The sequence below is a fragment of the Penaeus vannamei genome, chromosome 20 (assembly GCF_042767895.1).
Source record: "Penaeus vannamei isolate JL-2024 chromosome 20, ASM4276789v1, whole genome shotgun sequence".
NCBI classification, from domain to species: Eukaryota; Metazoa; Arthropoda; class Malacostraca; order Decapoda; family Penaeidae; genus Penaeus; species Penaeus vannamei.
In genome coordinates, this window is record NC_091568.1 from 41,554,525 (window position 1) to 41,582,024 (window position 27,500).

The following is a 27,500-nucleotide window of genomic DNA, read 5'->3' on the forward strand; positions in this document are numbered from 1 at the left end:
GTATGTGAATATATCTGTATCTATCTATCTATACACACATTTAAATTTGTGTTTATGCATAAATGACTTAGAAATAAATATAGATAAATAAATAAATAAATGTATGGACTTATGTATGGACTCTTCAGCACACACATCTCCTCACGTGCCCGGTTCTGCTCCCCCGCAGCGTGGCGCAGCACGACCTCTGGCAGTTCCGCAACGAGTCCGGCCTGATCGAGTGGCAGCGGGAGGAGGTGGAGGCCCTCGGCGACCAGATTCAGCACCGAATCCGCGCCTTGCAGAATCCCGAGGACTGTGAATCTGCCAAGAAAATCCTCTGCAATATCCCAGTCGCTCCCAAGGTCAGTCTAAGGGACACGGTTGTTGGTAGGTTGCACACGGTTTCACAGGAACAAGGTTAGTGGCGATGAATGCATTATTGCAAGTACTTACGTTGGCAAAGAAAGTGTTGGTGTCTACGGTTTTCACACATGCGGATACAGTCATCTATGTGAGATACAGTATCCTATTTCTTATTTTTTCTTCCTTTCAGTGTTTTATTATGGGTTTAGGTCTGCGTCTATTATATTTATATTGCCGGTACGCTTAATACTAAATTTCCTTGCTTTGCGCCCGGGAATGGTATTCATTGAGTAACCTTTCGGATGAGTAATGGGAACGACCAGAAACGGGATTCTGATCGGATATTTTTGTCACATTAGATAAAAGATTCTTTTACAGTACATGTTCTGGCCACGTAGATGTTTTGTCCAATTTAAATAAATATACCGCGGTGCACCTTTGTACATATGATCCTACCCAGCCATGAAATCATTATATACGGCAGTGCAGGAAGATATTGCGCAGCACCACAAACCATTAAGACCATTAAGAGTGTATGAACATTAGTGTTCATATTCACTCATAACTATCAACCGCTCTTTCTTAACATGAGGCAGCATATATATTTCCACATATATTGTACTTGGAAAAAAGCTGACATTATCGCATTTCTCACTCCAAAACACACAATATAGTCATCAAGAATTCACATGTAATATGAATCCTAACAGTCCGTCCTTTATAATACATCTTCCCTTAAGGGCTAGCCTATTTTGGCATGGATTAGGTAGCTCATCTTTCCACAGAGAAGGCAGCATACCTTTCCAATTTTTATGAATATCCTTGGCGCTGTTTAGTCCTAATAGTAGAACTTTGAATCTGTATATCTGTGAATTTATTAGAAAAGCTAAAAACCTCTTTCAACTCTTTTCTTCATATTTTTCGTAGTATATGATTTTTATCTTATTTTTCATCTTTTCATTCCTCCTCCTCCACCTCGTCTTCAACAGATTAAGTTGCACGATTTCCCTCATACAAGGTAGTGCATATTTCCACTCATGTCGCCCTTGACGTCCACGCATTTCTCCTCCCAGGCTCGCGGAACAGGCAGCCAGCTTCACCACCTCAGCTACTGCTTCCTGGCGGCGTACGGGACCCAGAGGACGCTCGTCATCAACAAGAGGGAGACGAGCGTAATGGACTTAGATTTGGAAGCCTATTTCCTTCCTCTCAGTGAGAACTGCGCCAAAACTACGACCCAAGAGGTTGCTCATTGGCCAGGTAAGTCTTGGGGAGATGTGCATTGTATGTGAGTTTTCATTATTTTTTTTTTACTATGATCGTACACATGTAAGTTAGGGTTATTTTAATACATGGGAACAAATACTCATAAGGGAACCGATTGTTTGGTTCGTGATAATGTTTTATCTTGATCGCTAACGTGACAAAAAAGATAAAGCGATTGAGACAAAGAAATGGTATGACCTCGGCAGTGAATAGACCAGCGTGAAGCATGACCAAATATTGTGACTCGGCCAAACAAGAATAACTCATTGGTAATTGGTGATTAGAAGTCATTATTTACGACGATGTCAGGATCTAATAACTGTGCAGAATTCTTAGACCAAGGACCCATGTACTTATCTCCTCTAATTGCGCTGGAAAGTATATTGAGAGCAAACAGTATTTTTTTTTATTAGGTTCCTATTAGCCTAGATGATATATGTAAATTTCATATGGTATGCAATTGCTATTGAAATAAAAAAATTCTCTCTCTCTCTCTCTCTCTCTCTCTCTCTCTCTCTCTCTCTCTCTCTATATATATATATATATATATATATATATATATATATATATATCAACTAGATGTCGACGCAGTAGATATATTCAATAGATATATGATACGTTTGTCATTTAAAATAAAATCGTCTTGGAGAAGACAATATAGAAGTTGCATAAGTAATTCATATATATAATTATATATCTCTTCTACGGGGGTATGACTACCATGTCAAGTCAGCGTAAAAGTAATTTTGTTGCTTCCTGTTGGTTAGGCTGAAAGAACAGCGAAAGGATGGGTCTCATCAGCTCGGTTTTATCTTTGTGTATTTGCCCCGTCCAAGACCTGGCCATCGTGTGCTCTGCAGAAAAAAGAGAAATCGGTATTCACGCGTACATTTCCATGTTATTTATTTCAGAATTGCCAGGAATATTCATAAGGAGAAATGCCTATAACTTTGTCCTTGATGGAGACTAGCATGAGCGCCATCTAAAATTACGGCAAGATTAAACCTAATCCCGTGTTTAAGCGAGCTCTAAGGTGCTAGATTGGGAGAGTTTCTGTGAATCCATATCACTGTACCTTCAGATTCCCGGTTCCGCTGACCTCTTCTTCATGACCCGGAAGCGTTCTCTCTCTGTATGTCTGCCTCTCTGTCTCTCTCTATTACCCCTTCAACCTCTCTACTTCGTTCCATCCTCTCTCCAAACCCAAGAAAAGAAAAAAGTTCAATGAAAGGATAAATAAACAGAAAAAACCTCGCCCCCAGGCACAGAGGACGCCCTGGTGGTGCAGTTCCCCGACACGGACCGACCCGTCCCGAGGCCGAACTACCTGCCCAGGTCAGTGCCGCGGGACTTCGCCGAGCGCCTGGCGAGCTTCCACGGCGACCCCTTCGCCTGGTGGATGGGGCAGTTCATGAAGTACGCCATGAGGATGAACCGGGGATTCCAGGAGGCCGTTGAGAAGCTCGGCGCCCGCCTTGGCTTCGAGGGTCCTATTGTTGGGTGAGGAGAACTGCGCGTCTGCTTCCTTTCATGACGTGTTTGTAGTCGTTGTTGCTTCTTTGTAAACATCACTGTACCCAGTAATATCTTTCCACTATAATGATGCTATTGCGATGATGGTTGCTCTCATTATTGTTTTCTTATCGTGATTGTTGTTGTTCCTCCTGTTAGATTATGGTAACCATTTCATAGTCATGACATTAATTTCATTATTGATATTATAATTGTGACTCCTATGACTACTGTGATATAAATTGTTCATGGCTATTGTCGATGTCAAAATAAATGTCGTTATCACACCATTCCACATTCGGGGAGGTGTCATGGCGTCTGATTCTATTTTTGAAAAACAAAGCAAAACAAAAAACACATTTTCATGACGTCATAAAAGTTAAGGATGCTTTGTGAATATGGTCGATCATTTTGGTCTTTTCAATTTTCAAAAAGGATGGAAAATAATTATTTTAATGGTTATATTTTCATCGAACAATCATCGAAATAGCCCTGTGGAACGCCATGACACCTCGAGTTGCTACTGACCTAGCCTTCCCCTTCCTCCCCCATTCCATTCATTAGTTCCGCCGTTGCTATTCTTCCCTCAGAGTGCAAGTCAGAAGAACAGACAAGCTGCTTCACGACTCCAGACTCATAGAACTGGAGGAGTACATGGAGGCCGTCGACGACTTCTACAACGACCTGGAGGTTCGGGGGACGACGGTGACGACTCGCAAGGTCTACCTGGCCACAGACGACCCGCAGGTCCTCAAGGAAGCCAAGGAGAAGTTAGTGCGCGTAGGGGCCTCTTTTGAAGGTCGAGGATGTTTTTGTGATGGAAGAATGTCGAGGCGGGCGGGTCTGCTCGCTCGGGTGGGCGTGCCCGGGGCGAGGGGCGCGAGGCCGTGTCCAGGAGGTGGTTACTGCATTCTTCCATTTCAAACACACATATACGGCACACACACACACACACACACATATATATATATATGTACACACACACATGAATATATATGCGGACACACATATATATATACGTGCACACACACACACATATATATATGTGCACAGACATACATACATACATATATATATATATATATATATATATATATATATATATATATATATATATATATATATATGTGTGTGTGTGTGTGTGTGTGTGTGTGTGTGTGTGCACACACACACATGTATATGCACACACACACACATATATATACACAAAGAGAGAGAAGGAGAAAGAGGGAGGGAGAAAAAGAAGGAGAGAAAGAGGGAGGGGAAAAAGAGGGAGGGAGGAAGAGGGAGGGGAGAAAAGAGGGAGGGAGAAAGAGAGAGAGAGAGAATGAGAGAGAGAGAGAGAGAGAGAGAGAGAGAGAGGAGAGAGGAGAGAGGGAGGGAGAGAGAGAGAGCGAGAGAGAAAGGGAGGGAGGGAGAAAGGGAGGGAGGGAGAAAGGGAGGGAGGGAGAAAGGGAGGGAGGTGGAGAGAGAGAGAGGTGGAGAGGGAGGGAGGTGGAGAGGGAGGGAGGGATGGAGAGAGGGAGGGAGAGAGAGAGAGAGAGGAAGGGAGAAAGAAAAGAAAATGGAGAGAGAGAGAAAGGGAGAGAGAGAGAGAGAGAGAGAGAGAGAGAGAGAGAGAGAGAGAGAGCGAGAGCGAGAGAGAGGTGGAGAGGGAGATATATATGTATGTGTGTGTGTGTGTGTGTGTGTGTGTGTGTGTGTGTGTATGAACACAAACACAGTAACGTGTACTTGAAAATGAAAATAGCTACAATGAAAATTGAAAACCGGTTTTGTCTGAGGAGGAACTCGTAAAGAGTTCGAAACGTTACGATTATTTTCTATTCTTAGTGTGGCTATATTCATTTTCGTATGCATATTTATATATGTCTACACACACACATATATATGCACAGTATATATATATATATATATATATATATATATATATATATATATATATATATATATATATATATATATATATATATATATATATATATATATATATATAAATGTAAAAAAAAAAAAAAAAAAAAAAAAAATATATATATATATATATATATATATATATATATATATATATATATATATATATATATATATATATATATATAGAGAGAGAGAGAGAGAGAGAGAGAGAGAGAGAGAGAGAGAGAGGCAGACAGACAGACAGACAGAGAGAACGAAATAAAGAGAGAGAGACGGTCGCACAGACACCCCTAAACAGACAAAGTATAAACTCTAACACCCCCCCCCCCCCCCCCGCCTCCCTCCAGATTCCCCAAACACGCCTTCGTGTACAACGAGGAGAGCGTCGCCAGCGCCAACATGAAGGAGCGGAGAAGCGAGGCCAACATCCACAACATCCTGGCCGATGTTTACTTCCTCTCTCGCTCGGATTTCCTCGTGTGTGGAATGTCGTCCAACGTGAGTGTCCCTCTTGATGTTTGAACCTTTTCATTCTTTTCGTTGGGAGGTATTGTTGTTATCGACGGCATGGCTTCATTAGGCCTAAATTTGTGCGATGATGGTCGTCAGAATCGTCGTTATCATTAATAATTAGGAATTATATTAGTATCATTATTGTCATTATTATGAGTAGTAGTATCATTATTACTGTTAGTATCATCGTTATGGGTATTGTTATCATTAGTATTATCATTATAGCTATTGTTATTCTCATTATCATCATCCTTAATTTTATTATTCTCACCATTACTATCCTCCTTCTCATCAGTATTATCACTATTACTACCAGTACCATTATTGTTATCATCATGGTTATTTAATAGTAGCATCATTTTTACTATTAATAACACCATAATTATAATCAACATCATCATTATGGTTATTACTATTATTAACATGATCAAAATGCAATTTAGAGGCGCCGCCCCGAAAAGGTCTCATGTACCTCCGCCCTTTATATTTAAAGGGAAAGCGAGATCTCAAACTGTGCCCAATCGCCTCTAACTCTATCATAGCCTTCTATAGGGGTCTTTAAAGTGTATACGACTACTCTCATTTTCACTGTGATAGCTTTCCATAGCACCCTGGATTACTTCTGTGACCCTTGCTGTTGTTTAGGGGTGTATTTAAGGGGTCTATTTAGGGTATACGAGTACTCAATCCATGCCCATTCTCCTCTACTCTATTATAGCCTTCTATGGCACCTTCAGTTGTTTAGGGGTGTTTAAGGGGTCTAAAAGGAGTATACAGGTACTCAAACCATATCCATTCTCATTTACTCAGTGATAGCTTCCCATAGCACCCTGGATCACCTCTGTAATCCTTGCCGTTGTTTAGGGATGGATTTAAGGGTCTATAAGGGGTATGAAAATATTCATACCATACCCAGTCTAATTTAGTAATTAACTCTGTGATGTTTCCATAGCACCCTAAATAAATCTGCAACCATGTACTGTTGCTTCTATATTTAAGAGGTATTTTAGTTTTTTTTTTCCGTGTCCTGACCCCTTATATGAACGCCACATAGCATAAGCCATGCAGGACCTCAAGACCTTTCTAACACACCTAAAAATTCGCCCAAACCCCTTGTGGTTACTGAGAAAAAATGAACTTAAGTAGGTCTCTGGTTATGGTTTATAGTTTTACGGTATGAAAGTTAATATATAGCCCTGTGGCCTGCCCCCTTGTTTTCGGTTCAGTTGGATGGGTATTGTTTTTTTTTTTTTGGGGGGGGGGCTCCCTGGCCAGGGCCCAAATTATTATTATTATCATCTTCTTCAATATTATCATCATCTCACCCTCGATCAGATCTGCCGCCTGGCCTACGAGCTCATGCAGACCCTCCACGCAGACGCCTCCAGAAAGGTGTTCTCCGTCGACTCACCTTATTGGTTCCACTACCAGAGCGGCCACGAGGTGGAGGCGAGGTTCCCCCACACGCCTCGCAGGTCGGTCCACCTGTCTGTCTTTTTTCATCTGTTTTAATTTCGTTCTTCTATTTCGGTGTTTTTTTTTGTTTATGTGTGCCATTGCTCTCTGTCACTCTATGGTTCTCTATTGCTCTCTCTCTGTCACTGTCTCTTGTTTCTCTTCTCTTCTCTCTCCCTCCCTCTCGGTCAGTCGCCATTTATGATGTCCTTAAAAGACTTCCTGGATTTTTTCTCGCATTCGGGTTTTGTTTCCGGCCCATCGTCATGGGTGGTGTCCATCTTAACTACTTATTCTAAATTCATTTGTTGCTGATTACAAGATGTCTGTCGCGATGTCATCTTCCCACGACAAGGAAAATATGAATATAATTCTTCAGTGATGTTTGTTTGAAGAAAAAGACGCCTATTTCGTCACGTAATGGATTTGTTAGGGCAAGGTCGTACAACATAAACAAACTCCCTTCTCCACACTAGTCCATTCTCCACTCGATCGAACTGGAAACTGACAAACAAAACGCCTAAATTTCTATTCCGATTTCCATAATATATTCCATAAATTACCTAACTCTAGGCATGTAAATAGCCTCTCTGGGCACTAAATAATAATAATTACTTACAATCTTCGGCGTCATACACTTCTTGTAGGTCAAAATCTCTATTTTAGGAGAAATACAAAACAACGCGTCTCGCGCTAACAGAACTTGGCAGGCCTACGAACGTAAATCCTTTTGTACTTCTAGAAAACCTAAACTCTGTAACATAATAACAATGTAAAGAAAAGTGTATTAAATAGATCTGGATTGTACAAATTAAACCCTTACTCTGACTCAAACGTAGAGTCAAAATACTGATATTACATATATAATCCTTAAACGCGTCAACAAAGAAAACGTTAATGGTTTTAAGGCAGACTTGTAAATTCAATCATTTTATTTCATGTCTACAATAATGTCATTGAACAAGAGATAGAAAAGATATTGAACCCACCATCAAAAATGCGAAGAAAAACAAAAAAACACCTTCCCTTTGACCTGATAAAACCTATGACAATGGGGGGATTCAAGAAAAAACCCTCCCTTACCTCGCTCTACCCCCTTCCCTAAATAAAATAACTTAGACCCGTCCCCTCAAACATACCCCCCCCCCCCAGCCTCCCCTCTGACTTCTGATAGAGCCTCTAGCAATCCCCCCATTCGAAAACAAAAAGCAAAAAACAAAAAACAACAAAAAAATCCACTTATCTCCCTCTCCCCCTCCCCCTTCCCTAATAAAATAATAACTTTTGACCCCTCCCCTCAAACATACGCCCTCCTCACCCCCCCCCAGCCTTCCCTCTGACCTCTCCTGATAAGGCCTCTAGCAATCCCCCAATTTAAGAAAAAACCTACTTATCTCCCTCTCCCCCTCCCCTTTCCCCCCAAAAAACAACAACTTACCCCTCCCCTCAAAAATCCCCCCACTCCCCTCATAAAAGCGCCTCCCCATCTGACCCTCTCCCTTCTCCCCCCGCCCCCTCAGGGACAGTGAAATCGAGCTGCAGAAGGGCGACCGCGTGAAGGAGGTCCTGAGGCACTACAGCAACAACCCCAACCTGCACGACGGCTTCATCCACGGGGTCAACCAGAGGACGAGAAAAGCCGGCTTGTACCCGATCTACAAGACGGTGGACGTCCTGCGGCTCGCGGACACGCCGCCCTTCGACGCCATCGACAGGAGGGACAAGTAAATGGGTCGAGGAGAGAGAGAGAGAGGAGAGAGAGAGAGAGAGGAGAGAGGGGAGAGGGGAGAGGAGAGGAGAGAGAGAGAAGGAGAGAGGGGAAGAGGGGGAGAGGGGAAAGAGGGAAGAGGGGAAAGGAGAGAGGGAGAGGGAGGGAGAGGAGAGAGAGAGAGAGGAGAGGAGAGGGGAGAGGGAGAGGGAGAGGGGAGAGGGGAGAGAGGAGGGGTGGAATTAGGGGAGAGAAAGGGGAAAGAGGGCTGGGAAGTTGGAATACAGAGCGAGAGAGAGAGGAGGGAGGGAAGAAGGTAGGAGAGATGGAAGGATGGAAGGATAGAAGGAAGGATGGAAGGATAGAAGGAAGGATGGAAGGGATAGAAGGAAGGATGAGAAGGATAGAAGGAAGGATGGAAGGATAGAAGGATAGAAGGAAGGATAGAAGGAAGGATGGAAGGATGGAAGGATGGAAGGGAGGGAGGGAGGATAGAAGGATGGAAGGAAGGATGAAAGGATGGAAGGATGGAAGGATGGGAGGGAGGGAGGGAAGGAGAGAGAGAGAGAGAGAGAGAGGGAGAGAGGAGAGAGAGAGAGAGAGAGAGAGAGAGAGAGAGAGAGAGAGAGAGAGAGAGAGAGAGAGAGAGAGAGAGAGAGAGAGAGAGAGAGGGAGAGAGAGAGAGGGAGAGAGGAGAGAGAGATGAGAGAGAGAGAGAGAGAGAGAGAGAGAGAGAGAGAGAGAGAGAGAGAGAGAAAGAGAAAGAGAAAGTGAAAGAGAAAGAGAAAGAGAAAGAGAAAGAGAAAGAGAAAGAGAAAGAGAAAGAGAGAGAGAGAGAGAGATGAAGCGTAAAATCAAAACGCTGAAAATAAACTCCCTCCGTTTTGTATTTAAAATAAATCCTGTTTCTAATTTTCCTCTCCTTTCATTATCATTTTTAGCCTCGATTTGTCCGTCCTATCATCACTGTTTTCCTTTTACCATCACTGCTATTAATATTACTTCTGTTATCTTCATCATTATCATTCTCAACGATGGTATTGTAATCACTAATGATGAGGATTATTAATCATTAATTGTGTTAATTATTAACTGTATTAATTAATTATCAACTGTAATAAATGCGATTATTATCCTCAACTTTCTATTATCATTACCGATATTTTTATTATCATTCTTATCAACATCAGCATCTTCATTTGTATGATCAGTGTCACCATTATCATTACTAGTATTATTGTTGTAATGATAATAATGATAATAATGATAATGGTAATAATAATAATAAAAATATCAATAATAACTATAATGATGATAATGATAATAATTGATAGCATTAATGATTTTGATGATAAGAATAATGATTATAATATTAATTCTTATAATAATGATAATGATAATAGTATTGCTAGTGACGATGAAGATGATGATATTGATAATGATGATATATTAACTACTGCTACTACTACTATTACTATTTATAATGGTAATAGTAATAATAGTGATACCAGTAATATTGATGAAGATAGTATTATTAATGATAGTAATGATAATAAGAATTAAGGATAATCATGATAATGATAATGATGATAATAATGATAATGATAGTAATCATGATGATAATAATAATGATATTGATAAAAAATAATGGTGATAATAATAATAATAGTAATAATGATTATGATAATGGCAGTAATGATAAAAGCAATAACACAAATCTTAATGATAATAATGATAATAGTAACAATGACAATAATATTTGTTATTATCATTATTAATATTATTATCATCATTATAATCATTCTTTTTGTTAGTACTACTACTACTACTTCTATTATTATCACTACTACTACAGCTACTATTATCATCATCGCAATCATAATTTGCAGTCATTATCATTGTCATTATCATCATAATCATGTTACTATCTTGTTATCATTATGATCTTCATTGCTTTTATTATGGTAATAATAATGATAATAATAACAATTACTGTTGATATAGTTACTACTACTACTATTACTACTACTGTTATGATCATTATCATTGTTATTGTTATCATTACTTTTATCATTTTCATCGTCGCTAGTTGCAGTATTTTTAATTATTTGTTGTTGCAGTTATTTTTGTTGTTGTTTTTGTTATCATAATTTTTGCTGGTAATCTTATCCTCGCAATCATAATGATCAGAGCTATTACAATAATTACCACCATTGTTTCCTCTCTCTCTCTCTCTCTCTGATAATGATAATCTTATTGATGGAGATAATGATGATAATGATAGTAATAATAATAATAATAATAATAATAATAATAATAATAATAATAATAATAATAATAATAATAATAATGAAAAAAGAATAATGATAATGACAATAATGATAACATTGATGATGATAATGATAATGATAATAATGATAACAGTAATGATAATGATAATGATGATAATGCTGATAATAATAATGATAATATTGATAATGATGATAATGATAATGAGAAAGATAATGATAATGATGATAATGAGAAAGATAATGATAATGATGATAATGAAAATAATACTGATAACTAATTATATAGATAATGATAATGATAATAGTAATAATGATAAAAATGATGATAATACCAATACTAACTCTAAAAATTATAGTAATGACAATAATAATAATGATAATGATAGCGTTGATAATAATAAGAGTAATGAATTATTAATATTTTCATACGATTTTCATCAATATCACTATCATTATCATTATCATCACCATTGCCAATAGTATTACACTCATTATCATTATCAATATTATTAGCATCACTGTTATTACTATAATTACAAAAAGTCATAAGAAGTGTATTAGCTAAAGGTCTAAAGAATAACTAAAATATTACTAATAACTAAAAATGGAGAAGTGATATTAATAATTAGTATAAGTGATAATGAAACACGAATAATGATACAACGAATAACGAACAGTGAAAATCTAAATGGTAATAACGAACCTAATAAGTAAAAAAGGAAAAAAGGAAAATAAATAATTACTGGTAATGCTTAAACAAACACATAAAGAATAAACATTCTAACGGAAGCGAACATTAAGTGATAAATAACATGTCTCTTTAGACCCTTTGTGTTATTTCTGTCTTAATATGTCGTCTCTGTGGTAGATAACTTGTGTGAATAATAAATGAATAAATAACCTGCGTGGCACCCTTTATGGCAATTTTCAAGATCTTGCCATCGAGCGATCCCTGAAATATGGCGCGATGCGGGTGCAAAGAAAATAAATTTGATATTATACTTAAAAAAAATGTATTAGTTAATAAGCTGAAGTAAGGACAATATTATCTATATAATTTCAATAGATATTCTGTTATAGATTGGTACTGCTACTAATAATGATAGTGATGATTATAGTAGTAATAATAATGATGATGATACTACTAATAATGATAATGATATTTATAGTAAAGATAATAATAATGACGATGTTAATAATAATAATAATGGTAATAATAATGACGATGATAATAATGGTAATAACAATGATAATAACAATAATAATAATAATAATAATAATAATGATAATAATAATGATAATAATAATGATAATAATAATAATAATAATAATAATAATGATAATAATAATGATAATAATAATGATAATAATAATAATAATGATAATAATAATAATAATAATAATGATGATGATAATAATGAACTATTACTACTATTGCTACTAATAGCAATGAAAATATTATCGTTATCATTAACAATATCAAAATCATTATCAATATTATTAGTTGTAACCTTCCTTCTTAGTGGAATAACTGTATGGAATAACTTCCTTTCCCTTGCATATGAAAAGCTATAATAGTAACAATGACAATAATATTTGTTATTATCATTATTAATATTATTATCATCATTATAATCATTCTTATTATTAGTACTACTGCTACTACTTCTATTATTATTGCTACTACTGCAGCTACTATTATCATCATCGCAATTATAATTTAATAATAAGTTCCTAATGACATTTCACGCTCTGAAACTTTATCCTTGTTACTAGCATTTTCTTTTGGCTTCTCACCCCCCTCCCCTCCCCCAGAAAGGAAGAAGAAAATAAAATAAAATAAACGAGCATTTTTGTTTGTCTTTCCCTTGGTTATTCCACACGAGAGAAGCCAAAAGGTAAAGTCGAGTAAAAAGATTGAACATTTGTCATTCATTCGCGTTCATGCACTTCACATTTTCGCGACTCAATCAACTGAAATATCATTAACATTCTCATTTCTCTATTTGCAATTTATCGTTTGTTTGCGTATCTCCTACAACTTAGAAAATGCGACATGTTGATTCACGCAACTTCAGATACGGAAGACTCTGCGACGCAAAATCTCTGCGGAGTCTGCTCAGCAAAGTTTGAATTCGAGAGCAAGTTGGCCTTAAGAAAATCCTTTATTAATTTCTTGCTGAGTTAATAGTGAGCATTTTTTTTTAAAGTTGTAGGACGTACTAAACTGGGGGAGGAAACCTTCCCATACAGTGAAAAAGGTTCTCTTCCTTGTATACCGTGCAATTCAATTGAAAATAATGTAAAAAAAAGAAAAGAAATAAAACGCATAAAAGCTAATAAAATGCCATTAATATTTGTTTTAGTCTTTTGAACGACAAAAAGAAAGACGCAGGTCTACAAATGTGAACAGGTTATTCTGCCAAACCTTCCAGAGGATCCGGCAGGGCGCATCAAGAGCAGCTCAGGGAGGTCGAGACAGACTCAGGTTCGGTGTCTTGGGATTCTCGTTGATTTCTTCGCCTTCTTCTTATTCCTGCTTCACTCGCCCTTCGCCCGCCCTGTGCTTGCTCCTCTCCCTTTCTCTCCCTTTCTCTCAGTTGGATCTATTTATAGAGGTGGTGGTGGTAGTAGTAGTAGTAATAATAATGATAATAATAATAATAACAATGATGATTATAATAAGGATAGTAATAATAACAATATAAAATTATGATAATAATAACAATAATGATAAAGATAATAATAGTAATAATGATAATATTGGTGATGATAATGATAATGAAAATAATAAAAGTACCATAATCACCTGATTGCTAACTTCACAGAGCACCTAACACCCCGTCCCATTTGCGTTCCCTCCAGACGCGGCAGGGGAAGGGGAGGGCCGCCCCCCCAACCCGGACCCGAGCTCGACCCGCCCGTTCCTGAGCCGCGAAGGAACGCACAAGCTCTACAGACAAGTGGAGAGTGACATTTTCTACGCCAGGCAGTACGTTGTGGCCAAACTCCGACACTTTATTGGCCAGATACCAAGCAAAGAGGAGCGGGAACGTGTTGCCGGGGTTGTGGAGGATCTCAAACACAACTTCAGGTAGCGGCGTGGTTGCAGGTGTTCGCAATGTGTGACCAGATTTGTGGAAGACAGGATAATGTTCAACAACCGAATATGCGGGCTATCGCACTCGGAATAACAGAGAGTGTGCATGTATCTGTCTATCTATCCATCGATATATATATCTATTTCTCCATATATCCATCTATCTATCTATCTATCCATCTCTCTCTCTGTCTCTGTCTCTGTCTCTCTCTCTCCCTCTCTCTCTCTCTCTCCCTCTCTCTCTCTACCCATCAATCTATCCATCCATCTAGATTGGCAGCCGATTTAGCCCTGCTCACGTACAGGCATTTCCGTCCCTACTTTGACCCTCTTGTACGCAGAGTGACCCAGTACGACCTCTGGCGACTCGGCAACGTGTCTGGCCTGCATGACTGGCAGAGGGGTGAGGTACAGGCGCTCAACGACCTCATACAGCACCGAATCCACGTGTTGCAGAATCCTCCTGACTGTAAATCGGCCAAGAAAATCACCTGTAGACTCCCAGTCCATCTGAAGGTTGAGTATGCAGTCTTTTGCTCTTCCTCCAAACAGACTTGCGGAAACTCACACTGTGTAGTTGTGAATCTGTAGGAGGTGCTGCTTGTACTCAGCAATGGGATCCGACTGAACAAAGAATCGGGAATATCAAAGGCATGCTGACTATGGCAACAGGAACGGATTAGAGAAGGGATGTTGGAGATTCAGTTCATATCCAATCGCTGCTGATTAGCCAGAGTTTCTTCTCGAAATGGAATCCAGTGTGTCTATCCACACGCAGCGGGGCCTCGATTTTAGCGGATCCTAAAGAATGCAAAAAGTTTATATATTACCTGAATATTGCCTCTGATCTTTTGTATATAGAATATTGTATTTAAATAAGGTTCTTATACAAGGTATGTCACACACACACACACGCACACATACACATAACACACGCTCACACACACACACACACACACGCACACACACACACACACACACACACACACACACACACACACACACACACACACACACACACACACATATATATATATATATATATATATATGAGTGAAGCACATATGTATACATATATGTATGTATGTATATATATATATATATATATATATATATATATATGTATACATATATGTATGTATGTATGTATATAAAATATGAGCATGTCTGTATGTCCGTATTACTATTTACCTGGAGTCCCCCCCCCCCTCCAGACTCGCGGGGCCTGCAGTCAGCTCCACCACCTCACCTACTGCTTCCTCGCCGCCTACGGGACCCAGAGGACGCTCGTCATCAGTGAAATGCACTCGTACCTTGACGTGAGCTCCTACTTCCTCCCCGTCAGCGCCACTTGCGCCAAGGCCCAGTGGGGCGTCAGGTGGCCAGGTGAGGTTTGGAAATTCTTGCCACTGCCTTCAAGTTTTGCTTTGTTCTCGCTTGACAGTTATAAGCTGTCCTCCAATTAATTTACAAAGGCTTGGGGATTGGAAATGCAAAATTGAGTACATCTATTCGTGGACCGAAAGAGAAATAGTATGGTACTATATATTGGCAGTAAAACAAATAAAGAGCTGCATCAACATTTCATTCAAAATAGTGACGCATTTTTATGTATAAGATTGAGAGCGCGAAGTTAGTACTAAATCTGGAATATTAATGGTGCTAAAGTTAAAAAAAAAGAAATACGGTGACAGAATGTGCCTTTTGTATATCATCTAGTTAAGTACTGAAGGTCTTTTGTATATGTATAAAAAACAACAATTGTTTAAAGTATTATTTCAGATTTAAAACAGGGCATAAACTTTTGTGCTTTCATCTTCTGCACATGAATGCAACTTACGGGAAAAGGACAAGGAAATCTTTCTCAGATGACATCTTCAAAGATGGTTTGGCATGATCTCACAATCAACACACCAACGCTCTCTCTTTCCCTTCCTTCCTCCCCTCTCCCCCATCCTCCTCCCCTATCCCTCTTCCTCTCCCTTTCCCACTCTCGCCCTCTCCCCCTCCTCCCTCCCTCCAAGCCACTCCAACATCAGCGCCAAACCCACTCAGACCCAACCGATTCCCACTCCAGGCACAGAGGACGCCTCCTCCCCTATCCCTCTTCCTCTCCCTTTCCCACTCTCGCCCTCTCCCCCTCCTCCCTCCCTCCAAGCCACACCAACATCAGCGCCAAACCCACTCAGACCCAACCGCTTCCCACTCCAGGCACAGAGGACGCCCTGGTGGTGCAGTTCCCCGACACGGACCGACCCGTCCCGAGGCCGAACTACCTGCCCAGGTCAGTGCCGCGGGACTTCGCCGAGCGCCTGGCGAGCTTCCACGGCGACCCCTTCGCCTGGTGGATGGGGCAGTTCATGAAGTACGCCATGAGGATGAACCGGGGATTCCAGGAGGCCGTTGAGAAGCTCGGCGCCCGCCTTGGCTTCGAGGGTCCTGTTGTTGGGTGCGTGGTGGGGACTGTGATTTGCTTTAGGGTTAAAAAAGTAAATAAAGTAAAAAAAAGAGGAAAAGAAGGAGGAAAAAAGAGGAAAAGAAGGAGGAAAAAAGAGGAAAAGAAGGAGGAAAAAAGAATCAGAATCAGAATCAGAATCAAATAATTTATTTAGCCAAATACAATACATCAACAAAAATACAACATATTACACTTGTGGTATGGCTGAGCCCTCCAGGAGTGAAACTCCCTTAGGAAGGCCCCTTGAACTATTAAACATTAAAAACTAGGAAGAGAAATCAGGACATAATGTAATTAAATAAGTAGACTAATCATACTAATACTGAATGACATTGTACATAATGATATTAAAGGAAATTACAAGCAGAATAGCATGACATACATTATATGTATAAATATAAATATACACGCATACCTACATAGGCATACACATATACATACTCATATATAAACATGGACATATGCATACAAATATACATATACATAACTCCACACACACAGACATACACAAGTATATATATAAATACACAAATAATTACAGTATAGGAGAAAATACAAAGATGCAAGGGCAAATAATAGAAAAATATAATATAAATGAAGTACAGTTAAATATTATATGATATACTGTGACAACAAAAAACAAGAAGGAGGAAAAAAGAGATATATACGTGCACACACGCACATACACACTCGCGCGCGTGTGTGTATGTGGATCTATTTTCTTTTTTTCTGTTTCTTTAGCTTATCATTGATATAGAGACAGTAATAACATGGTCCTTATGATTAGGACAATTCTCATAGTTCAAATAACAAACATCATTCGTTTGCTCTTTGTCTTCGTTATTGCGGTTATTTCTTAACATCAGTACTTAGTATTTTTATCATTGTTATCATTTTCATCATCAATATTGATGTCATTAACATTATTTTCAACGACTCTAACTGTTATTATTCTTAGTATCATCATCACTTATTATTAGTATCATTATCATCAATATTCTATTATTATTACTATTATCATTATTATTAAAATTCTTATTCTTATTATTATTGTTTTTGTCATTATTACTATTATTAGTATTATTATCGCTATCATAATTGTCATTATTATTATTATCATTATTATAACTGTTATCATTATCTTCATTAAAATAGTTGTTGCTATTGCAGTTGTTATTGCTTTTATTATTACTGTCATTATTTTTAACAGTATCAATTACAAAAACACTCATGTGTTTTTGAAGTTGATACTTTTATTGGTAATAATGATATCCTTATCATCATTATTTATGATAATGATTCCGGCAATATTGATAATAGAAATGATAATAATGATAATGATAGTAATATAGATGATAATGATATCAAATATTATCATTATTACTATTACTATTATTACCATCATTATTATTAACATTATTATCTTTATCATTATCATTACCATCATCATCATCATCACCATTATTATTATTACTGATGTTTTTTTTATTATTGCTATCATCATTACCTCTGCCAAGGAAGTCATGTTTTGGGTACAGCTGGTTAATTAGTTTGTTTGTTGGACGGCAGGATAGCTTAGTAAGTTATCAACAAATTTTTATTTTATTTATTTTTTTTTTTTTTTTTTTTTTTTTTTTTTACCAAAGGTGTGTCTAGATGCCATTATATTTTGGATCTAGCAATCTGTCATGTAATTTTTCAATTGTGACTATTTCTATTGCCTTGGCGGAGGTATGCGCTCTCTGAGTGTTTCCAGTTATTGCCATTATTATCATTATCATTATTTTATCATCATTATTATTACTATTATTATTATTACTATTATTATTGTTGTCATCATCATTATTATTATTAATGTTATAACATTACTTTTATTGTTATCATCATCATTATTATTACTATTATTGTTATCATTAGTGTTCTTAGTAGTAATAATAATAATGGTAGCATTCTTATCATTATTGTTTAATAATAATAAAAAGGATCATTATTATTATAACATGATTGCTTTAACGATCGTACCTTATTATGGCTGTTATTATCACCTAATTCCATTCACTAGTTCCGCCGTTGCTATTCTTCCCTCAGAGTGCAAGTCAGAAGAACAGACAAGCTGCTTCACGACTCCAGACTCATAGGACTGGAGGAATACATGGAGGCCGTCGACGACTTCTACGACGACCTGGAGCTTCGGGGGACGACGGTGACGACTCGCAAGGTCTACCTGGCCACAGACGACCCGCAGGTCCTCAAGGAAGCCAAGGAGAAGTTAGTGTGTGGAGTCGTCTTGTGTGTGATCTGGGAGGTTCTGCGTTTGGGTTTTGAGTATGTGTGCGGGGTCTCTCTCTCTCTCTCTCTCTTTCTCTCTCTCTCTCTCTCTCTCTCTCTCTCTCTCTCTCTCTCTCTCTCTCACTCACTCTCTCTCTCTCTCTCACTCTCTCTCTCTCTCTCTCTTTCTCTCTCTCTCTCTCTCTCTCAGTGTGTGTGTGTGTGTGATGTGTGTGTGTGTATGTGTGTGTGTGTGTACGAATGGAAATTCCTATGTAATAATAGTAAAAATAATGATAATAATGGTAATAATAATGATATTAATAACGATAACAGTAATAATAATGATAAAAAGAAGAATGCTATCATTATCATTATTATTACTACTGCTATTAGTTATTAATGTTGTCATTTTATTATTATTATTGTTATCATTATCATTACTACTATTATTATTATTATTACTATTGCAATTACTGTTATAGATGATAATAGTAATTTTATTATCAGTGTAGTAATAACTACAATAACACTCAATCTACTCCTAATAATACCTAATAATACGCAGCCCAACCCTCCCCCTCCCTCCTCCCTCCTCCCCCCGGAACACGAACTAACGGCTCCCTCCTCAGGTTCCCTCGCCACGCCTTCGTGTTCAACGAGGAGAGCGTCGCCACCGCCAGCACGAGGCAGCGGAGGAGTGACGCCAACATGAGGAATCTTATGAGCGATGTTTACTTCCTCTCTCGCTCGGATTTCCTCGTCTGTGGCATGTCGTCCAACGTAGGTCTTCTGAGTGTTTTTATTATTATTTTTTGGCTATTGTTCGTACCCTTGTGTCTTCCAAAGAGTCTCTCCGAAGGTGGGAGCAAATACTGGAGGTTCTTTTCGCCGCTGTTTATTTGGAGATACAGAGAGAGGAAAAGATGCGTCCTTCCTCTCTCGCTACCTCGGGACCTCTGATCATTCGTGTCATGCGCATGCGTGAGAGTGAAAACAAAACGGTTGCCACGTCATATAATGTGCAATGTAGAGTTATGCCAGCCGTGTATGTTGTGTTATGCCAGCCGTGTATGTTGTGTTATGCCAGCCGTGTATGTTGTGTTATGCCAGCCGTGTATGTTGTGTTATGCCAGCCGTGTATGTTGTGTTATGCCAGCCGTGTATGTTGTGTTATGCCAGCCGTGTATGTTGTGCTATGCCAGCCGTATATGTTGTACAATACGGGAGACATGAATACAAATTATGGTAATTTATATGTGATAATACATGTGTGAGTTACATACATGGTTTACATACATGCTATCTATATAGATGACACTTCACGGTTAAAGTTTGTGTTGTTATTAACGTTATTATTATCACCATTAGTGTTATCATTGTAATTGTTACTGTTACTTTTATCATTATCAATGTAATTGTTATTATTATTATTGCCATAGTCACGAGTATAAGTATTTTCTTTTGCTCTTGCTCAGTAATTGGTTACTTTTACTGTAGAATAATTAGTGGAAGGACATATTAACAAAATATCTAGTAGAATGCTGGGTACTGAACAGTGCCTTGACTTTACTGAAATTCCTCTGTCTCTCAACCAAGCATGACTGAAAATGAAAATGAAAATCAACTTCAAAATAATTTGTTTAATCACTACAAAAGATCCAGAAAGACAGAAGACATTATTAATTAAAAAAATCAAATCGGTCGTCGGCTGGTGCAGCTCATCAGGTTAATTGGTTGGCAATCCTTACCTCATCCGGAGGCACCAAAACCACGCGTTTTCCTTTTCTTCTTCGTCGGCTGTTCCTCTCTTTCTGTTCTCATTTTCTGGCCCATTTTCTTGGACCTTTTCTTCTAACTTGGGTTTTCTGCAGCGCGGATGGGCCATGTAGCTATTTTATGTTCTCTTCTGCGGATTCTCTTGCTTCTCTTAGGGAATTAAATACTCTTTACGGAGTATTTAATGGAATAAGATTATAAAAAAAAATCTTAATGTTTTTATTGATTAAAAACCATGTAGTAACTATATGAACAGTTATGTGTAATAAGTATTATTGGTAAAAAATGTTTCAATGTGTCTTTAATTATTTAAAAACAAGAAGCAACATCAGCAATTTATGAAAAGTTATGAGCATTTCCCCTGAGATATTCAACAACATTACAACTCTCAAATGTTCTTACAATTGCTTTAATTCTTTCATCTGCTTGTCTGTATTTCTTCAACTTGACAGGTGGCTCATGCCTTTTGACAGGTGGCTCATGCCCTGCGATCAGCTGTTCTTAATATAGGTCTTTTCCACGTTGCACTTTTTTTCAAACCAATAAATTTCCAAACAGTAGGATGTTGCATTCCAAGTTCATGCTGCAGTCTACGATGAGCAGCTTCTGCGTGATCGGTTGTTCTATCTTCGTCATTTAGGTTAGGTTGGGTTGGGTTGGGTTGGTTAGGGTTGGGTTGGGTTGGGTTGGGTTGGGTTGGGATGGGTTGGTTTGGTTAGGGTTGGGTTGGGTTGGGTTGGTTATGTTATGTTATGTTATGTTATGTTATATGTTATGTTATATGTTATGTTATGTTAGGTTGGTTAGGTTAGGTTAGGTTAGGTTAGGTTAGGTTAGGTTGGGTTGGCTTGGGTTGGGTTGGGTTGGGTTGGGTTGGGTTGGGTTAGGTTAGGTTGGGTTGGGTTGGGTTGGTTAGGGTTGGGTTGGGTTGGGTTGGTTTGGGTTGGTTTGGGTTGGTTTGGTTAGGGTTGGGTTGGGTTGGGTTGGTTATGTTATGTTATGTTAAAGTTATGTTATGTTATGTTATGCTATGTTGTGTTATGTTAGGTTTGGTTACGTTGGTTAGGTTAGGTTAGGTTAGGTTAGGTTGGGTTGGGTTGGGTTGGGTTGGGTTGGGTTGGGTTGGGTTGGGTTGGGTTGGGTTGGGTTGGGTTGGGTTGGTTAGGGTTGGGTTGGGTTGGGTTGGGTTGGGTTGGGATGGGTTGGTTTGGTTAGGGTTGGGTTGGGTTGGGTTGGTTATGTTATGTTATGTTATGTTATGTTATGTTATGTTATGCTATGTTGGTTATGTTAGGTTGGTTAGGTTGGTTAGGTTTGGGCTTGGTTAGGTTAGGTTGGGTTGGATTGGGTTGGGTTGGGTTACGTTGGGTTACGTTGTGTTGGGTTGGGGTGGGTTGGGTTGGGTTGGGTTGGGTTGGGTTGGGTTGGGTTGGGTTGGGTTGGGTTGGGTTGGGTTGGGTTGGGTTGGGTTGGGTTAGGTTAGGTTAGGTTAGGTTAGGTTAGGTTAGGTTGGTTAGGTTGGGTTGGGTTGGGCTGGGTTGGGTTGGTTATGTTATGTTATGTTATGTTATGCTATGTTGGTTATGTTAGGTTGGTTAGGTTGGTTAGGTTAGGTTAGGTTAGGTTAGTTAGGTTGGGTTGGGTGGGGTTGGGTTGGGTTGGGTTGGGTTGGGTTGGGTTGGGTTGGGTTGGGTTGGGTTGGGTTGGGTTGGGTTGGGTTGGGTTGGGTTGGGTTGGGTTGGGTTGGGTTGGGTTGGGTTGGGTTAGGTTAGGTTAGGTTAGGTTAGGTTAGGTTAGGTTAGGTTAGGTTAGGTTAGGTTAGGTTAGGTTAGGTTAGGTTAGGTTAGGTTAGGTTAGGTTAGGTTAGGTTAGGTTGGTTAGGTTAGATTAGATTAGATGAAGGTGAGGTGAGGTGCTAGTTTCCGCGGCCAGTTAGGCTGCGGCTAGGTGGCCGCGGCCAGTTGTCCTAGACGCCTTCTCGTAAACTACATGTTTATCACCATAAATATCTTTATATATCATAGCAGCTTCCAAAAGGCCTATCTACTAAATTCATAAGCTAACCATTCACGAGAAAATATGGCTAAGAATAAACAATTCACAGCACAGGGGATGGATCCGGACACGATGAGATTCAATCTTTATTAGGAATGTCTTAATAAAACCTCTTTCTACTTTTGTTACAATAAACTCCTTGAGTATCCATTCGTGTTTTAACTCACGTGCAGAGAACATGAAAAAATGGAATCCGACCTACATGTTTTGTAAAAAGACTTCAAGCTCTTATTCCATCTACAAATCTTATCTCTTCGCTGTTCAAATATAGAACAGATATTCTGTATATACGTCAGCAGTATCCTAAGAATATAGGGCTGTAATCAGATATACGGAATTTATATGTGATCTCACTACTACTGTGAAAAGAGGTGTTTTCTCTTTATTTTTAACTCACTGTGTGGATTCTCCTTCGACACCGGACTGCTCCCCCTCTCCCCCTCCCCCTTCTCCTCCCCTCCCCTCTCCATCTCCCACCTCCCTCTCCCCCGTACCCCCTTTCCCCTTTCTCTTCCCCTCCCCTCCCCTCCACCAGCACTCCGAGGACCCCTCCTGTGTTTTCCTTTGCTACTTCCCTTTTCTTTTCCTAGCCTCCCCTTTCTTCCTTTTTTGCCTCCCTTCTCTCCCCCATTACCTCCCCCTTCTTTCTTTATTCCCCGTCTTCCATCATCTCTCTTAATTCCTCGATTCCAGTCAACTTTGTCTCTCAAGGTAGATTGATTCCAGAATCCTAAATCCTCTTACCATCCGCGATTGCCAACACCGCGATTGCCAATTCCAAATTCCATTCCAGTTTCCGAACGCAAGACTCCAACCATCTGAAGGAGTGAGAGACCCCCTTATTATGGTTCGCCTTGAAATGCCTGTAGATTACTTCACTAACTGCAGCGTGCCATTTTTTCAGTGGGATAATGTGTAGTGGGACTGGACACTTTTAGAATAATATAGGTTAAAATCTTGTAAATCTGAACTAGTCTAGATGTAATAGCGGATGTGGTAGTAGGTAGTAGGTCGTATTTTTCAATATTTACATACAGCACACGTAGTTCTTTCTTCCTTTTTCAATTACACAATACTCAATTGTTAAGAAAAGAGAAAACGCAGTTTTTATCGTTGTTATATCGATTTTTTTTTTAAAGATATCCTATATATTCTTGAGGAAGGAAAATTCATAGTTCAAGGTATATGTTATTCATTGGCTGTAATTGCTGTGAAAGGTTATTGAAGTACGCACAATGATCTTCCGGTTCAGATCTGCCGCCTGGCCTACGAGCTCATGCAGACCCTCCACGCGGACGCCACCTGGAGGGTCTTCTCCGTCGACTCACCTTATTGGTTCCACTACCAGAGCGGCCACGAGGTGGAGGCGAGGCTCCCCCACACGCCTCGCAGGTCGGTTCGCCTGTCTGTTTTCTTGCTTCTGCTCTCTCTCTCTCTCTCTCTCTCTCTCTCTCTCTCTCTCTCTCTCTCTCTCTCTCTCTCTCTCTCTCTCTCTCTCTCTGTGTGTGTGTGTGTGTGTGTCCGTTTGACAGGCACATACAGTGTAACACATTACTTTTTGTTCATGAAGATACAACAGCGCGGATGCCCCAACACACAGTCCCCCAAATCACCCTTCCACTTTCCCGAACTCCTCTCCGTTTGACCTCACCCTTTCCTCGCCCCTTCAGGAGCGGCGAGATCACGCTGCAGAAGGGCGACCGCGTGAGGGAGGTCCTGAAGCACTACAGCAACCACCGCAACCTGCACGACGGCTTCATCCACGGGGTCAACCAGAGGACGAGAAAAGCCGGCTTGTACCCGATCTACAAGACGGTGGACGTCCTGCGGCTCGCGGACACGCCGCCCTTCGACGCCATCGACAGGGGGGACAAGTAACTGGTTCCGGGTTGAGTAAGAGGATTGCTTATGGAAGGAATCTTCGTCGTTGTCGTTTCGGAAGAGAATGCATTTGTCGTGTAATAGCTGATGGGGCGTTTATGAATAATGGGAGTAAAATCGGGTCAGTATCGAATTCTGCTAAACATTTGAAGAGATTAGTAGAGTTAGTATTTTCCAGTATTGGTTTCATAGTTCGTAAAGGTTTGCATGGCCAAGTGTCAAAGAGTTTGGGCTAAACACACAGCATGAGTAAGTTCATTTGGGTTTTCTCTATACTGTTACAGATTTCAACTGTGAATTGGAACAGGGTTTCTGTGGGTAACTTATTTCTGAATGCATGCTGCTCTTTAAATGAAAATTGGGTTCCACGCATGTTGTTCGTTGGTTTGCCACTTTCTCGTAAACGGACCGGACGACTTGAAAACAGAATTAAAAACCACGAAGGCCTCTTGTAGTGTGTTTTCAGTATTCCTTCCTCAGTGAATCTGAATGCAAAGCCATCAGCTCCTCCGAATCATTCGACTTTCGCAACAATTTCTTTCTTTCTGTCTTTCTTTCCTTTTTACGCAGACATTCCTATCTATCTTAGTTTACTCATTAGTTAATTTACATAATAATTTCCTCCTTTATTTATTTATTTTGTTTAATTATTTTTTTTTTTTAGGATTGCTGTTACGCCTCCTGTTAGTTGTGGCCCGATAACTTTCGTTGCGATTCCCCAATTACAATCAGTGTATTTTTTCTCTATTAGACAGAGGTTTTAATGCTCTGTCTGTCTCCCAGTTACGTGGAGTCGTGTTAAAGATGAGTGAACTATTTTTTAAAAAAGTTCTTTGTATTTACACAATGAATTAGCGATTCAATTTTTTTTTCTTGGGCTCAAGAGTAGTGTAACATCAGCTGATTTTGAGAGCTTTGTGGCTGGGGATTCTATTTGAATTTTCTCGATGTTGTTTATCAATGGAGCAGGGGGAACGTCTAATGATTTGACATTAAGAAAAACTGTCACGCACGCACACACACACACACACACACACACACACACACACACACACACACACACACACACACACACACACACACACACACACACACACACACACACACACACATATATATATATATATATGTATGTATGTGTGTGTGTGTGTGTGTGTGTGTGTGTGTGTGTGTGTGTGTGTGTGTGTGTGTGTGTGTGTGTGTAGATAGATAGATAGATATAGATATAGATATAGATATAGATATAGATATAGATAGATATAGATATAGATATAGATATAGATATAGATATAGATATAGATATATTATATATATATATATATATATATATATATATATATATATATATATATATATATATATATATATAAATATGCACACACACACACACACACACACACACACACACACACACACACACACACACACACACACACACACACACACACACACACACACACACACACACATATGTACATGTATATACCGTACTAACCACACCACATTGACTTATTTGTTACAGTGACGCTATATGTATTTATTTTTTACCTTTTTGGTAGTCTTACAGAATATTAATATGTATGGGACTCTACTTTGCTAAAACAGCAAAGTTACCCATATAAATACATGAAGTTTTCTCTATTTGGTTGTAGTTCCCGTTTTCTAATGATCAGCTGTTTTTGGCCAGTGACTGCGGGCCGGAGACATAAAGCGCTATAAGAAGGTACATTCTGAAAGGGGATTTCGAGGGCCATATTTGGTAATTGTTTTGTCATTAGATATCAAAGGTGTGGCTTGTTCCAGCATACATCCAGATAAGAAACAAATCTAAGGTAAAAAGTGCAGATCGTACATATATTTGTTTTCGTTTTGCTCCAGCGAATTGCAGCATTTCATTTAATGTTTTAAATTCACACCTATTGTTATATTAATTGTTTTTTCTTTTCTGACTATTTATAATAAATCTTTGTTATTGATGACTATTTATTTTGAGTCCTATTGTTATGAGAAATATTGAATGAACTTGAAGGAAACTGCTCCATGAACAAGAATACGGAAATTAGGAAAAAAGTAATACCTAATTGTGAGTATAATGCGCAGAACTGGAACTAATTATTGAATAATGAACAATACATATACCTCAATACAACACTATGTCCATATCTAAGAATATATTACATATATTGCACTATATATAATAGCTTAAATATATATACCAGGCGCACATGTAACCAAATAAGTGTGCTGAATGGGTATTTTACCCGAGTAATATATCAACACCACGGCCGAGTGGGTAAAGACTCCGAAACCCGCGATCGCGAGTTCGAGTCTGCAAAAGGGAGCCAAAACTGCTCCCTCTGGTTGCAGCCTCGCCCGGGACTGAAAGACATGGACATATATTCATGTGTGTGTGTGTATGTATTTGTTTGTATTTACGTATGTGCGTGCGTGTGCAACACATAATAGATCAATAAAAGAATCCACCATTTTTCCGGTTTTAGTGTTGGACGTCAAAACAAGCTCTCATTCTGCATTGTTCCGCTTTCGCTAAAATTGCTTATTTTGGAAAGAAATATTAGCGAGGATTATTGCGTGAAACATCTGTCATTTAGAGAACATTGCCTGTGATAAAATGGCTGCTCAGTTACCTTTACCGACGTAAGAATTGCGATAACGGCAGTCACTGTTAACAGATAGGATGGTTGTCTGTCCTTACGACCCGTACAAGTGGTCCCATCCCGTTCCAATTCGTGGCCGCCGACCAATGTACGATCTCCTTGGCCCCGGTCAGTGCGTCACCTCTTCGGATCCAGTTATTGCTCGGTGTGAAGAGTGTCATGGTGTCAACAGCTATTGGGCAAGAACACTGCATGGGGAGATTCCAGAGAATTGATATGTGAGAGATAATTATCAGCAGGGGAGACAAAACCCCGTTTAATTCGAAGATGATTTTCA

The 27,500-nt window shown here is 39.1% G+C and overlaps 1 protein-coding gene across 1 annotated transcript in view; it reads left to right on the forward strand.

Annotated features, from left to right (window-relative positions):
* Positions 1 to 25,398, forward strand: part of LOC113811565 (uncharacterized) — a 33,383-nt gene extending 7,985 nt beyond the window's left edge. Inside the window, exons 5-20 of the mRNA XM_070135560.1 lie at positions 170 to 344; positions 1,419 to 1,605; positions 2,874 to 3,111; positions 3,714 to 3,893; positions 5,385 to 5,535; positions 6,886 to 7,025; positions 8,526 to 8,729; positions 13,440 to 13,492; positions 13,870 to 14,098; positions 14,446 to 14,620; positions 15,319 to 15,490; positions 16,316 to 16,553; positions 18,651 to 18,830; positions 19,463 to 19,613; positions 23,917 to 24,056; positions 24,335 to 25,398. Of these exons, the coding sequence (XP_069991661.1) occupies positions 170 to 344; positions 1,419 to 1,605; positions 2,874 to 3,111; positions 3,714 to 3,893; positions 5,385 to 5,535; positions 6,886 to 7,025; positions 8,526 to 8,729; positions 13,440 to 13,492; positions 13,870 to 14,098; positions 14,446 to 14,620; positions 15,319 to 15,490; positions 16,316 to 16,553; positions 18,651 to 18,830; positions 19,463 to 19,613; positions 23,917 to 24,056; positions 24,335 to 24,542 (2,821 nt within the window). The 3' untranslated portion in view covers positions 24,543 to 25,398. The remainder of the gene's footprint in view (positions 1 to 169; positions 345 to 1,418; positions 1,606 to 2,873; positions 3,112 to 3,713; positions 3,894 to 5,384; positions 5,536 to 6,885; positions 7,026 to 8,525; positions 8,730 to 13,439; positions 13,493 to 13,869; positions 14,099 to 14,445; positions 14,621 to 15,318; positions 15,491 to 16,315; positions 16,554 to 18,650; positions 18,831 to 19,462; positions 19,614 to 23,916; positions 24,057 to 24,334) is intronic.
* The last annotated feature ends 2,102 nt before the right edge of the window (positions 25,399 to 27,500 follow it).